The following is a 15,183-nucleotide window of genomic DNA, read 5'->3' as shown; positions in this document are numbered from 1 at the left end:
TGCCGGGCTGCGGCGGGGGAAACGTTTCCCCACGGGCGAGAGGAGGAGGTGGAGGTGGTGGTGGAGGATTTACATCGCGGCGCAGTGGGGAGGACGATCGCGGGGAGCCGGGAGCTCCGGGGGCGTCCGATAACGGCCACGTATTTGGCGGGGGCGAGGCGGGGGTTCCGGGGGTGGATCGCCACGTAACGACTTCTCCTCGCTTCAGGGGTCGAGTGGGGACTGATTTTTCCCGATGCCAACGGGGAATACCAGTCACCCATCAACTTGAACTCGAGAGAAGCGAAATACGACCCCTCGCTCCTGGAAGTGCGCCTGTCTCCCAACTACGTCGTGTGTCGTGACTGCGAAGTGATTAACGACGGGCATTCCATTCAGATCGCACTCAAGTCCAAATCAGGTATGCCCTGGCTTCTCCGGCAGCGTTCCCTGGGCACTCGCTGCCTCTCGGGTTGCTGTGCGCCCATAGGAGGGGCTGCTTCAGCGCTGGCTGCGGCTCGGAGGAGGGGTGGGTGCTGCTGTCTCGAGACCGGCTTGAAGGGAGCGTGTCAGCGCCAAGCTGGATGGGCAATGAGGCTGCTCCAGAGCATGTTCGGGGACTTTCAGATCAAGAGTTGGACCCTGTTGTGGTGCTGTCATTGAGTGTGCTGACAGCTGTCTGCTATTATATTGCTAGCACAGTGTGATGCCAAACTGGCAAAATCTGTCCATTTTCTGAAGTCCGTGTAAGTTAAACTAAACTTTTCCCATTAATTTGAGTAAACTGTGAATACTAACTAATCAGTTAACACAGTTACTCCGGTTATACGTACCTACAATATTGATGAAGAGCAGGTAGCAAAGCAGTCCTCATTTCTTAAAGGGTTTTTCAGGTTAATTCATCAAATAAGAACTAGAAGCTGATAAGCAATTTCAAGTTTAGTGAAATGACAGTATCTCGTTCAGACCTTTCATGTGGATAAACTATTCTCTACAAAGGAGACAACTGTCAGGGAACTTGGCAGAGAAAGCTCTTTGTGTTTTCCACCTCTGTGGTAGTTCTTGCCATGTGTTTTGAAGAGTGTCCAAGTTATTATAACCAGTCTTAGCTAGCAGCTGCCTTCTGGGGGCATTTAAACAGCTGAAGGTTGTCAAACCACAAGACAGTCCAACTTTTGTTTCCTTCTGAGATCCCAGTAGTCCTGTGAGCTGCAGCTGTGTTGGTGGTGAGGGAGTCAGTTCAGTTTTAGGCTAATTTTTTTAAACAGAAGCGTTTGTTCTTTTAATAATTATGTTTTCCTTTATGATATCCCTTCCATGGTAAATTTCATATTCTATTAAAAAACAGAACACTTCTTTCCACAGATTTTTGCGGATTTCCAATAGAACAGAAATTCTGTACTTTCTGTCAGTTTTATTGCCTTCATCAGAAGCAGGGCTCTTTTCCCAGAGAGTAAGGTTCTCTCTACTAGATCAGGAAGGTCGCTGAATTCTCCTCCTCCGGAGCAAGGCTGACTGCAAACAACGTTGCCACTTGCATGCCAAAGTGCAACTCATTAAATCCTCCTTTCTTCAGACAGCTTGTAACTTCGTAGCAATAATTAGTAAAATGGGACTAACGCACCTATATGTGTGTTCAAAAGCATTCGAGATTCAGGAAAAGAAAAATACTTTCTAAATCGGAATGCAGAATTGATATCAGACTGATGAGTGCTGAAATGTAAGAAATTAAGTGAAATAGAATGAAACTTTATGAGTGACATATGGGATTAGGATTTAGGAATTCCTGATTTACTTTCAATTTCTTAGTTTCGTATTACCTAATTTTCCATTTTTAAACGGGACAATTTTTCCACGTTTGAAGGGAGACATTACTTACCCCTATGAAGGGAAGAAAAGAGTTAATAAGCTGTGTTTGACCTAGTATTCTGGCTGATTTTCAGGGATTGCGGAAACTCCTGCAGATTCTCTTCCTCACAGGGGATCTCTGATGACAAATCCATTTAGCCAGATTGTTTTAATGGGAACTGTTGAGCACTAAGTGCTTTTGAAACTTTGTCCAGTTGATGTGCAAGAGAGTCGCATCTACTGTAATGCTGTCAGTCAAAGAACAACTTCTTTGTGGAAAACATAAACAGATTAAGTACATATTAAAAGTCAATTTGTTCTTTTTGGTGAATTATTTTATCCTTCAGTTCAAGACACGCTCCATCTGGAATTCTCCAATCCTTTTTATTATTTAATTGTAAACATTTATACAGGCTGCTTTCAATTTGATCATCATACATATGTTATACATTAGGTGGAATAAGCATGACCAACTGTGTTGTGGAATTGGATATTGAAAATTGCTTTGGAGGGTCCATATAACGGAGAGAATTCTCTTAAGCCATCAGTAGATTGCAATTCAGATGATTTGTTTTCTAGAAAGGATCAAAAATTGCTGGAAAGTATGGTTAAACATTTCATGCATTTACAAGGATCAGAATTTGATGAAAGACAAAGAAAGATAAACATGCTTCATCCACTGAAATGCTTTTATCATGGGATCAGTGTATACATTAAGCTTCAAAAACGAAGTCTTAGAAGCTCCTGTACAGAACTACTTCATATAGAAGACATTTAGTCTAGTTACACTTTTTAGGAACAGTATTTTAAAACAGGAAATGCTCTACTTTCCGAAGAAGTAAACCTAATTATCATGTAACTTCATTCGTCTAGATTTTCCTAAGTACTTCAATTGGTTGTTTTCCCAAATATTCACTAGATTTGCAGATTTTTCCCAACAGATATAGGTATGAGTAGAATATAGATAAAGAAAGTTTAAGAAGCAAGTTTGAATTCATAATCACATTTAGGACATTTCATCAGAGGAACCCTTATAGCTATTAGATTAATTATGACAAATCATTAAAAGAGAACTAATCTGAATATTTCTTCAGCACTAGTGACTGAGAACTGTAATTGATCAGGTTTCTTTCTTTTCTTTCTTTCTTTTTTTTTTTGATCAATATGTTTGCTTTTGTGCAGTTGCAGTATGATTCAGTTGCTGAATTGTTTTACTACTACAGTATATCTTATGGTCCAAACTTGGAGCAAGGCTACTTAGTTCGGACATCAAAATAACTTTTTTATTATGGAACTGCTGTTCTCTAAAGCTGTACATTATCCAATTAAATAATCCTTATCAATTATCAAAGATTGTAAAAATTTCAAAGTCAATGAAATGTAAGCCAGAATGTAATGGATTATGAGGAAGACTATGAGTGACCTTAAATAAAACCCAGCCCTATAGAGAAGCCGGGACTCAAATGATTTTAGCATAAAGTTACCTACAGCATGCAGAATAGTAATTGGTGTGAAGCCAGTTCACAAATCCCTGGGCCAAATGTTTCCACTGATTAATTCCGAAGTAGGCTGGAACTCAAAAAGGTCCAAGCAAAATTGCTTGCTTTTAGTACTTAGGGTAGAAGGCTCATTAATGCAAAAGACTCAAGCTATTATGTGAAGCGGTTGCTTCGTGCAGTAAATATGGATAGATACTTTTAAGAAATTCTGGATTCTGTAAAGAAAAAAAATGTTAGGAAAAAACTATGGCTGTTTAGAAGCTGTTTTTAAGGAAATAAGCACATGCATGATTATATATATTGATTATATTTGGCTATGGAGGCATTCTGTATCTCAAAGGCTGACAGGTGGTGTATGACTTACTACCTTTAACTTACTACCTTTAACTTGGCAAATATTGGCAACAAAAATTTTCTGTCAGCTTCTGTGGTACATAGCTAATATAGGTGATGAAAATTAAGCATTTGGACTAGTTGAAAGTAGTGACCAGTTCAATTCACAACCTCTGCCATCTGTTTAGAGCATGTGGTTACTGTCTTGATAACAGCAATAAACTTATTCACTCTTCTGATAAAGGTACAGTGTTTTTATTTTGTGTTATGAACCAGCTGTTCTGGCTCATAAAACTAAGACTGCAGCATGACAATGTTTTCACTGTTGTTTATAACTGCCTAAATTCTGTACTGCACGGAAGTTCTAAAGTAAAGATCTCACCTCTGTCAACTTCCCTTTCTAACTCAGTTGAGAATAAGCTTGCAGCAATGTCCTCATTGTATTTAGAGAATATATCTACTGGCTATTGGTGTATTAACATTTGTGTTCTTTCCCAGTGTTAATAGGTGGGCCGTTACCTCGAGGACATGAGTTTGAACTACACGATGTTCGATTTCACTGGGGGAGAGAAAACCAGCGTGGTTCTGAGCACACGGTTAATTTTAAAGCCTTTCCCATGGAGGTAAGAGTGACGCTGCATTGCATAAAACCATTTAAATCCAAAAGATTTCGATTCTTAGCTTGACTTTGTGGAAGTTCAAAAGAGATTTTCTTCTAGCTTAGCATTTTAGTGCTTTGTATTTCACCTGCAAAACTGTCTTCCTGAGGTGTGCAGTGGGGATGGTAAATTAGGATATACATCTGGAATAGAATGCCTCCAGCACTCACCCCATGTGATTAATTGGTCATAAAGTTAACTTTCAGAATTATTAACTTCTGTCTTAACAACATTAGTGTTCTAACAAGATCTGCTGTTTCAACACTTCCTATGTCACCTTGACTAGTAGCTCTATATTGGGAGAACTCGCCACTGGAAATGTTACCTTGGTGAATAATAACAATTTAGGAACATTTGGAGGAAACGTATAGTAATTTGTTAAGGAAACAGCTTTACATATCTGAAATATGAAGGTTATGTGATACTCTTAGATATGTTCTTTAATATCTCAGTTAATTTCAAAATTTTGAAACACAAACAAAGTAATTGGAGTCTGAAAAAATTCAGCTCTTCACAAGATGCCAGTTTTGCATTCCCAGGCTCCCCAAATACTAGGGCTAATGTCTTCTTCCCTCCAGCAGCCTTTCATCATTCACTTTCCACTTTCCCATTGCTTACACTTTTCAAGGAATGTCTTGGAGTATTGCTTAGACCATGGACTACAACACTAATGTATCAGATACCAAACTTGATGTTTAATGACTTAAGTTTTGCAATTTTTATTTCATTTACTGTACTCTGTATTAGTTTTAAATAAACTGTCAAGATTTTTTTTCAGATTTCTTTATTTTTGCCTTAAATATCTATCATAATTCCTTAGGAGCCTGAAGCAATTTTTTTTTTTTCCTGTTTTCAGTGCTAAGAAATTTATGGCAATGTTATTTGTGAGTTCAGGCAGTGGGAATAGAACTGCTTTATGATAAAGGCTATAAAAAGTATTAGAGTACCTACAGCAGAACTCATTGTAAAAGGCATGTTGGCTTACACCCTCAATCTAACTTTTAGGGTTGTTTAGATACTTTCTTTGGGGTCAAATATAAGTTTCTGGTGTTGATGTTGCACTGGTCTACCACAAAAGCCAGGCAGATATAAAGTCACTTAATGGACTATATAGGTTTGTTTCAGGCAGATCCTGGCAATTCAGGAGAATTAATTGAGTGGGGAAGACTCAACAACCGAAAGGAAAGCAGAGAAATCACCTTTGCATCCTGGTTACCCGGCTTAATATAGTTTGTATGGGCAATAACTTCATGCTACTACAGTGTTCCTATGATGCAGGAAATAGTTTGTTCATTGTGAAGCAGCTCTGCCTGGTGCTGTTCCTCAGGACGGATTCAGCATTGGTGGTCAAGAAATGTTGACATAAATTATGTCGAGAATTGTTCTTGGGTATCCAGTTTCCAGTCTCCTCTTTATCAAGGATCACTCTGCAAACAGTCTTAGTGGCATGTAGAAACACACTAATAATATCTGCAAGACTTACAATACGCTTTAAATATAGCATTAATGTTGAATTTTGCAAACAGATCCCTATGCAGATTAATTTTGGCAGAAAGTGACAGTGTAGTTGATACCATCATATCCAAGATCTGTTGTGCACGGGTGTATTGTTTGAGTCAGTTCATTATCTTCTGCTTCATGTTGCAAAAAAAAAAAAAAGCAGTCTGTCTGACAGATGAGTTACATGCACTTCATTTCCTGTATCTGTGAAGAGCAGTTGTATTAAATCCAGCTCAAATTGCTGAAATTAAATATTGGACTTGAGGTGCTTGTAACCATTAATGAGAGTCCAGAATGGATGATTTTCTTTTTGTGTCCCAGGGATTCCCCCACCTAGTTGGTTTTGTGGACAACAAACATTTGGACTAGGGGACTGAGAAATTTATTTTCTTAACTCTTAACATCAGCATTATTTTATGCAGCTGAGGGAAATCAACATACTCTGAACACATACTGGGCTTGAATTTCACTGGGCCTCTTAGTTACTGAACATAAATGGTGATAGATGCCTATTTTTCAGATGCATGAGCACTCTGGGGGAGTTTATGGTTTCTTACTATACTAAGTGGTATTTGTTTCTTTGAACACAAATACATGGCTATAAATATAAATATTTAAATACATCGAGCACCCAGCACGTAGTTTTGTTCAGCTGCTAGTGGGGCAAATCTAGCAGGAATGTTTTCATAACAAACTAGAGATGAATTTACAAAGCATTTTAAAGAATTTTAAACTCTCCTCCCTTTGCAAAAGGAAGACAAGCCAAGCAGATAAGCAGTAATATGCAAGAGCTTGATTTAACTGAGTATGTTTACAACACAACAAAGTAGGTGCAGATTGCATGCTTCATTAAACTATTAGCAAATTGGAGCAGTTCTATAAAAAACAATGTAGAAACTTTGAGTTTAAACAGATCTATCTGAACTAACTATTTATTATCTGGAGCAGCCCTTTGGTTTTTAGGACTGAAGAATGTAATGCTTATTATTTATTGGACCAGGTAGTTGTAGAAGCTTCAGATTATCAGTGTGATGATCTTTGTAAAGGATGACTTTAAAAAGTATTATTTTCAAGTCTGGAAGAAAATTCTTCACTTACTTCTTAAATCTCTTAATTATAGAATCATAGAATTATAGAATGACTAGGGTTGGAAGGGACCCCAAGGATCATCAAGTTCCAGACCCCCTGCCGCAGGCAGGGCCACCAACCTCCGGATCTGGTACTAGACCAAGTTGCCTAGGGCCCCATCCAACCTGGCCTTGAACACCTCCAGGGATGGAGCATCCACACCCTCTCTGGGCAGCCTGTTCCAGCACCTCACCACTCTCTCTGTGAAGAACTTCCCCCTGACATCCAATCTAAACCTTCCCTCCTTGAGCTAAAACCATTCCTCCTTGTCCTGTTACTGTCTACTCAAGTAAAAAGTTGATTCACCTCCTTTTTATAATCCACTTTTAAATACTGGAAGACTATTGTGAGGTTTCCTTGCAGCCTTCTCCAGACTGAACAAGCCCAGCTCCCTCAGCCTGTTTTCCAGCCCTCTGATCATCTTTGTGGCCCTGCTCTGGACCCTCTCCAACATCTCTACATCTTCCCTGTATTGGGACCCCAGACCTGGATGCAGTACTCCAGATGGGCCTCATGAAGGCAGAGTAGAGAGGGATAATCACCTCCCTGACCCTGCTGGCCACCCCTCTTCTGATGGAGCCCAAAATACCATTTGCTTTCCAAGCTGCAAGAGCACAGTGCTGGCTTGTGTTCAGTTTTTCATCCACCAGAACCCCCAGGTCCTTCTCCACAGGGCTGCTCTCAAGGAGTTCTTCTCCCAGTCTGTACGTAACTGGGATTACTCTGACCCAAGTACAAAACCTTGCACTTTACTGTGTTGAACCTCATTAAGTTCACGTAGGCCCACATTTCGAGTCTGTGGAGGTCTCTCTGTATGCCACCCCTTCCATCTAACATGTCAGTGCACCACTCAGCTTGGTGTCATCAGCAGACTTGCAGAGGGTGCACTCGAGCTCATTGAGGGTGCACTCAAGTCCATTAATCTTCAATCTCTGCTTTTATAGAAATTTAGCAATATCTCATATGAGTTAGGTAATATCCTGTGTCTCTTCATGCAACAATCTATTATTTCTTACTCGACAGCTGGACCTTTGCACATGGTTAAGATATATAGGTTCATGGTGAGGTAGGTGTGACTCCTAAACTTAAGAACTTTTGAAACAGCTTGAAATTGTTCACACTGGAGAAGAACATTATTTATGTGAGTTGGAGGCTGAGTGCATCGTTATGTTTATTACTGTTTGAAGTTCAGCAAAGATGTGTTTTCCACCTTTCTTGACTGAAGAAGTCAGAATGTTGGCAATAATATACAAGCACTAAAACATCTGTGCTTGCAATCAGTCAGGAAAATAAGACAAAAGAATAAATAGTTGTCAAAGGTGAATACTATAAAACTTTTTAATTCCTTTTTAATCAAAGGAATACTCCTCTCTTTGTTTCATAAAAAGCAGATCAGAAGGGCTGCTCTTGCTTTTTGGACAGAAACTGGAAGGAGACATGCAACTTTCTCCAGAAACTGTTCTCACTAAGTACTTCTACTGCACATAAATAGTGTTACTTGACCTTTGACCACCAGTTGTGTCATGTTTTCAGTAACTGTCTTAACACTGAGAGACTGTTTCTTGTCAGTAAGTGGAACAAGGTACCAAAAGTCAGGTCATGCTTTGCAGTACGCATTTTCACAGAGCAGTAAAACTCATGCTTTTGCCCTCATGTATGTTACCTGAACCTGATTTAGGTTTAAATGAGAAATTATTCCATATATTTCTCTCTTTCATGCCAAGAGTATGGATTATCAAACTCTAATGAGGCTCTGCCTCTCCTCCTTATCTTTGCTGTGTAAGGGGGAGATAGATGGAGACAGAAGTAGAAACTGACTGCTCATGTTAGCCATGAGCATTTATTATTATTTTTAACAGAATGGCTATAGGGGTACCTAAAAATGGACTACCACTGTACCTGATCTTTGTATCGACATGGCATATTATGATGCCAGGCCTAACCAATTTATAGTCCAAAAAGGACAGGAGAGAGCAGGAGAAAATGAACCATGGGATGGCATTAATACCTTTTTATGTAAAAATTTAATATGTTTTAACAGCTTCTGAAATGAAGGAAAATGTAGGGAAAATTATTCCTTAAAGGTGTCTCCTGCTTGTATTTACTCAAGTGTTGGTGTAACCAAAGCCATAATCTGAACATAAAGAAACTGTTGTTTCTAGGCGGCTGTTCTGAAATAAGACTGTAACTAAGGAATAAAAAGGCTCCTTTCAATGCTTGTATATGACCAGGAACATAATTCCCTGTAATCCAACCTCTTTAAAATGTAGGATTGTATTAGCTGTGAACCATATTAAAACTCTCAATAGAAAAGGATTGGCAGAAAACCATTTAAAAAATGTTTCAGAGATATGCAGGAAGGTTAAAACTTGTATTATTATCTGTTTTGGAACAGATGAAAATCCGGTTGCCTGAAGGACCAGAATCAGTTCTGCACAGGAAAATCAGTGTTCCTTTCTGTTGTGTAATGAAGAGCAGAGCAATTCATTCTGTAATCTCTTTCAGAGTTACTGAAATATCTGCTAGAATGTGCTTATGTATAATTAAACATACCCTCTGTCCAGTTTAAGTCATTAAATTTCCCTCTGATCTCATGAAATGGTGCCTGCCTGTGGATTGCATCACTGTTATGGTTTTCAAGTGTCAGACTAGGCTGTCAACGTTACAATTCTCAGCTCTCAAATCTTTACAGTCTGTGTGTGAGGATTTCTCTGTGTTGAGATCTGTAGTCACAAACTTGCACAGAATGCATCTCCTTCCTGCCATTTCTTGAGAGGAAGTGATGTACTTTCAACATAGATGTTTATTCTTTGCCAACCTTAGGCATTCTTTGCCATTTTCTTTAGTTTTGCTGTCTGTTTTGTTCAGTTACTTATTAGCTTGTTAGCAAATTATTTTTTTTAAAAGGATAAAATATTATTTGTAGCTGAAATAGAAGGCATATGCTTCCCTGTCAGTTCCTCATGACATGGAAATGTATAAATTTCAGTGAGATGGGGTAGGTGGGAATGGCAAGCAGAACTTAATGCGTAATGACAGCAGTTTCTGATACGTGAGCTTAGTTTTGAAACCTGTGGATTTTTGATGGTAGTTTTAATGGGACTATAATCCTAGTCATAAACTATAACAGAAAACGTTTTAAACTGAGGAATAAATCCTATTACCTGAGTAATGTAAGACCTAGGAGTGAAGAACATCCAGCTTAGGCAGTCTTGATTTAAGAGGAGGCAAACAGAGCAGACTCCGGAATGATTTACATACCTTCATGCTGAGGTTTGGAACACTGCTTAGAAATTTTCCACGTTTTCTAATGGAAGAGTAGTTTGTCACTCAGTGGCTTGGAACATTTTCTAAATTTTGAAATCATTGCAGAATAATACAGTGGTCCATGATTAAAGCAGTTCTTCTTATAAGAAAATGATTTCATTCATGTAATTACTATGATAATGAATGAGATGCTCACAACAACATTCCAAACAAACCAATCAACATTCTAAGAGATATTATTAAACATTTAATTGTTTAAATAAATAAATAAATAAATAGCTGCAATCCTGCAGTGCCTTTGTTAAAAGTTGTAATATACACAACTGAAACCTAAAAAAGCTGTTCAGAGAGAAGGAGAGGAATGAAGAGAAGAGAGTTGGAAAGGATCTTCAAAGATCAAGTCAAACTTTCTGACCACTTCAGGGCTAAACAAATGTTAAAGCATATTACTGAGGGCATTATCCAAGTGCCTCTTGAATATTGACAGGCATGGGACATCAACCACCTCTCTATGTCTCTTTGAAGCCTCTTCCAGTGTTTGACCACTCTCATGATAAAAAAGTATTTCCTAATGCCCATCTGTCTGGCATAGGTTTGTGCCTTTCCCATCCTGCTATTGGATCCCAGGGAGAAGAGACTGGCATTGCCTTCTGCACTTCCACTTCTCAGGAAGCTGCAGCGAGCTGTGAAGCTGAATCTTTGAAAGTTATGAATAAAAGATCAATTAAAGTAGACATGGCCATTGAGCATTATCTAATTCTTGAGAACAAAATTGTGGAAAAACTCAGGAAAAACAGACCAATATATATAAGCATATATTTTCAGTTTTGATTTCCAAATCTGCATTGATTTATAGAGATACAGAATCTTCTACGCATTATGTCTACACGTTTTGCCTTTTAGAAACATAATAATAATTAGTATTACACAGCACTCCATGGGCAAAATCAGTTCTAGGACTAATTTCAGAGCTGTCAGTGAATTGTATTATTTGTGTGTTAGCCTCATATGTGCAGGTGTTTTAAGTATTTTTCTGTATTATTCTATACATCTTACACTCATTGGTCCTCTAATTCATGTATCTTCTCTATGTTGTTACTGTTTTTCTTTTTTTTTTTTTGTTAGTGGTATAAAGCTGGGAGGTCTTTGTTCCCTCCCAGTATACTAAATGAAAACTGGCAGGAAGATAAAAACAAAATTACCATCATTGTAAAAGCACACAGAGGCAGCTTATGACTCAGGATTGCTAGTTGCTAAGCTCTTTCAGTATTACATTTTTATCATGGTTGAAGGATAATTTAACTTAAATAGGCACATGCAGTCTCTGAAGTATACTTTGTTTCTAGGTAATTTGTCAACATGATTGGCTCTTGTATTGCTCACTCTCGTATAGTTTTCATTTATCATGGAATATGATCTATGAGCTTTGTAATGTGGATTCATGGTTCAGATACATGCAGAAATGGGCTGTTGTGCTAGAAACATACATTTAGCTTGACTAGCATCTGAGAAATATCCATGTTAAGCTCTGTGGAAGAACTATACACATATTCAGAGGTAGTGTTATTTCCTCCATCTGTACAAAATCTGTGATTTATTCATTGAATAAATAAAGACATACAAGCTGCCAGACACCAAGTCAAAGAGTGGCATTAATTGTTAGTACTGATGTTTCTTTATTATTCAGTTTCTCTTTTAAGAGTTATCTTTCTTCCAGCTAGTCATGTGCTTGAGGCTTCATGGATTGCACACATCTGAAAACTTTTGCGGTGGCAGTTGCAGTAGTCTGTGATTTGTGACTTCTGCCAGAATGGAGAATTTCAGTACTCTTCTGAGATATGAATGGTCCAAACTACAAATGATTGAGTGAAATAGGAATAACTTTTCTAAGGAGAACATCTCAGATGAAGGAAGTTTGCTGAAGGAAATTTCCTTGAGGCTTTTAAAATACATGTAGATATGACGCTTAGGGATGTGTTTTGGTGAGTGTGGTGCTGATGGGTTGATTGTTGGACTAGATGATGTTAGAGATCTTTTCTGATCTTATTAATTCAATGATTCAATGAAATGATGAGAAGAAAGTGAGAAGTGAATCAAGAGGAAATAAATTCTCTGTGCTCCTTGTTCTGGAGCTTACTGGTTTAGTGCTGCCAGAAGTTGAGTCTTTGCATTTTGCCAGTAATAGACATTTTGCACCAAATTTTCTTGCTGTCATGCTGGGTGCAGTGTTCAGTCAAAGATTATAGTCTTGGTCGCAGTACTTGTAGTCATGAATATAGAGGCTGCTATTATGACATCCCTTACTGAAAAGCCCATTCTGAACTTTAACAAGATGGCTACTTATGTTTTCACTGTGCTATAAACGGGAGAAGAGCTTGTGTAGTCACTTAGAAGATGAGACCTCTGAGGAGGATTTAAGCCCCAATTTGAGCATGCAGGTGTATTCCCTGTTGTTTTTTTTTTTCATGGCTGTCTGCCCTTGACTGGTTTTGCCTTGGTTGTACATAGTTTTCTAATTTCTGCTATGGTCATTGCTAAATCTTGTGTCAGTTTCCTGGCATCTTGAAACTTTGCCCTCACTACTGTGCCTAAGTCTTTCTGCCCAAGACCTGTCAGTTCTGAAAGAAGTTAGGAAAGAAGATTACCTATTTACTCCCTTTCCATGCTGAATACTTGCATCAAGACCAATTTGTAGGTTAGCCTCAGGATATGAGTGAAAGAGAGAAACAACAGATCTTTGATGAAAACCTAAATATCCTTTTTTTTTAGTTATTTGTGTTAATGGTAGACATATGGCTCTTAAGAGGTGAAGGATAAAACTTGAAGCTTACCTAAGAGCTGAAGAGCTTTGAAGGCTTCCACAAGTATGGACTGTCATGCCTGAGTGCCTCATAAGAACAAATAATGTAATCTTTGCCTCCATCTGTGCAAGTGAGACAAATTCTTGTATTGCCAATGAACTGGTAGAAAACAAGTTCAGGGGGATTATTTGGCCATCATCACACATACCTTTTTCAGAACTGTCAGAGAACTGATTCATAATTCCTATATGCTTAAGTTCTAGAAAGATTTTCAGACACTGTAGTACCAAAATAGCTAATTTAGGTTGTAAATCTCAGTTCAGCAGTTTAACCATAGGGGCTGTCTGATGCCTTGCTATGCAGGCCACGCAGTTGCCAGTAGGACAGTCTCACTGTTTATTTCTACCTTCCCACTGTGCCAGCATTAAGCCATGTAATGAACTGGACTGAGGCACAATTACAGTTCAACAAAATTTTGGAAGTCCATGCATCTAGGGGAATGGAGAGAAGTATAATACTATTATGCAATGTGCAGAAGCACAATTCATGGGGCAGCTGTTGGATATGCATTGCAAGGTTTATTATTCTGATGAAAACACAGCCAACATTACAGAAAATAAATGGTCTCAGTTTCCTTCAGGAGTATAGGATGGATGAACAACTGCTTGCTGGAGAGTACTTGAGATTATGACTTAAAAAGATAATATGCAGCTGCAGATTGTCATCTTTTTAGAGAGACCTTTAGCTTGCACACACAAAACTATGAGATTCAAATAAGTTATTAATCAATCTTAATAAATTTGGAGGGTTTGGTATTTTTTTTTTTTCTGCCTTTATTAAAGATTCTATTGTTGAGAATGAAGTTGTTGATTTAAATCTCTCCATATACAAACAATCCGGTTCTAAGTCCAGGGCAGCATGTTGCAGCCAACACTTTGTGGAACTGGACATGTTTATATTAAATACCTAGTTGTACAAATAGCACTTCCAGTGTTAACCATGTAACCTCACCACTTCGTGTTTTCTGTGTTGATGGCATTGCTAGCCTGTAATGTCATCAGCTATTCATCAAGGTCCAGTCCTTTTAGAAGAGATTCACACTTTGCAGATATGAAGATAAAAAAGCATGTGCAGACATACACATACAACCATGCAGACTGGCCACAATCCAGAGTAACAGCAGGATGGAGAGTTCTGCACTGAAATCCTTGTTTTTTCCTTTCTTGGCTTTCAGAGTTCAGGGGAAGGAAAAATAAAGGCTTGAATATGAATGTGCTCCTCTTAGCACAGGTAAATGCAGACCCAGGGAACCACAGTCTGCATGTTTTCTGAGGCCAGATGAAGGTATCAGGGAACAATATTCTGCTCTGTGTTGCTCCTTTCTTCACATTCTGAGCAGAAACTTGGCACAGTGAAGAGCTCTACTTAAGAATTTGACTGTAAGAACTATGTAGCTTTTCTTTCTGAGTATTGAAAGTCAGCAAAATAGAGTCAAAGATGTTTTGCCTTTTTCATTCCTTTACTTAGCCAGTATAATTTTACTGAGGTTGGAAAAGTGTACATTTTTTATTAATTCTTGTTTTGCTTTTATCTCCTAGGCATGCCAGTAGAAATAAGCACTGCTTGTGCTTTCAAACAGGAAGAAAAAATAAATACAGATGAATTACAAATTATTGTGTCCTCAGTTTCTCCTACACCCATTGATGCCTTGCTAGTAGTTTTTTAAGATGAAAACAAGCTAATGACACATGTCAGTAGCCTCTGTGAGCTGCTGTGGTGAAGGTTTGACCTTCTGTTCAAGTCCTGGGTGAAAAGGGTCTAGGTAGGGTTTGCAGAGCTTTCTGGTGATTGGTCTCCTTCAATCTTCTCCCACATTGGCATTGTGGTTGCATTAATCATACATTTTATGCCTGTATCTTGCATCCCTGTTAGTGCTGAGAGACTGCAGTGGTGTTTGCCTTTGTGTCAGCCTCCTTGTGCCACTTTCTTGTTTCCTAATATTGGAAATGAAGCTTCCCTGTGACAAGTTGGCCCACCTTTAGTTAGAAGAGGGACGCAAGATTTGACCCATTTTTTGTTTTTCTTCTTAACAAGGTTAAATCATTTTCTTTTATTAGCCTTTTATCTTCCTTTGCCAAAACAGAAAGAAGAGCACTCGGACGGATTATT

At 38.5% G+C, this 15,183-nt stretch overlaps 1 protein-coding gene across 1 annotated transcript in view; it reads left to right on the top strand.

Annotated features, from left to right (window-relative positions):
• The window catches only part of CA8 (carbonic anhydrase 8), a 58,701-nt gene that overhangs the window by 3,203 nt on the left and 40,315 nt on the right, over positions 1-15,183 (top strand). Inside the window, exons 2-3 of the mRNA XM_019614349.1 lie at positions 190-400; positions 4,158-4,282. Of these exons, the coding sequence (XP_019469894.1) occupies positions 190-400; positions 4,158-4,282 (336 nt within the window). The remainder of the gene's footprint in view (positions 1-189; positions 401-4,157; positions 4,283-15,183) is intronic.

This window comes from Meleagris gallopavo, chromosome 3, assembly GCF_000146605.3.
Source record: "Meleagris gallopavo isolate NT-WF06-2002-E0010 breed Aviagen turkey brand Nicholas breeding stock chromosome 3, Turkey_5.1, whole genome shotgun sequence".
NCBI lineage: Eukaryota > Metazoa > Chordata > Aves > Galliformes > Phasianidae > Meleagris > Meleagris gallopavo.
The sequence above is the reverse complement of the archived record's forward strand: the minus strand, read 5'-3'. Positions and strand labels throughout refer to the sequence as shown.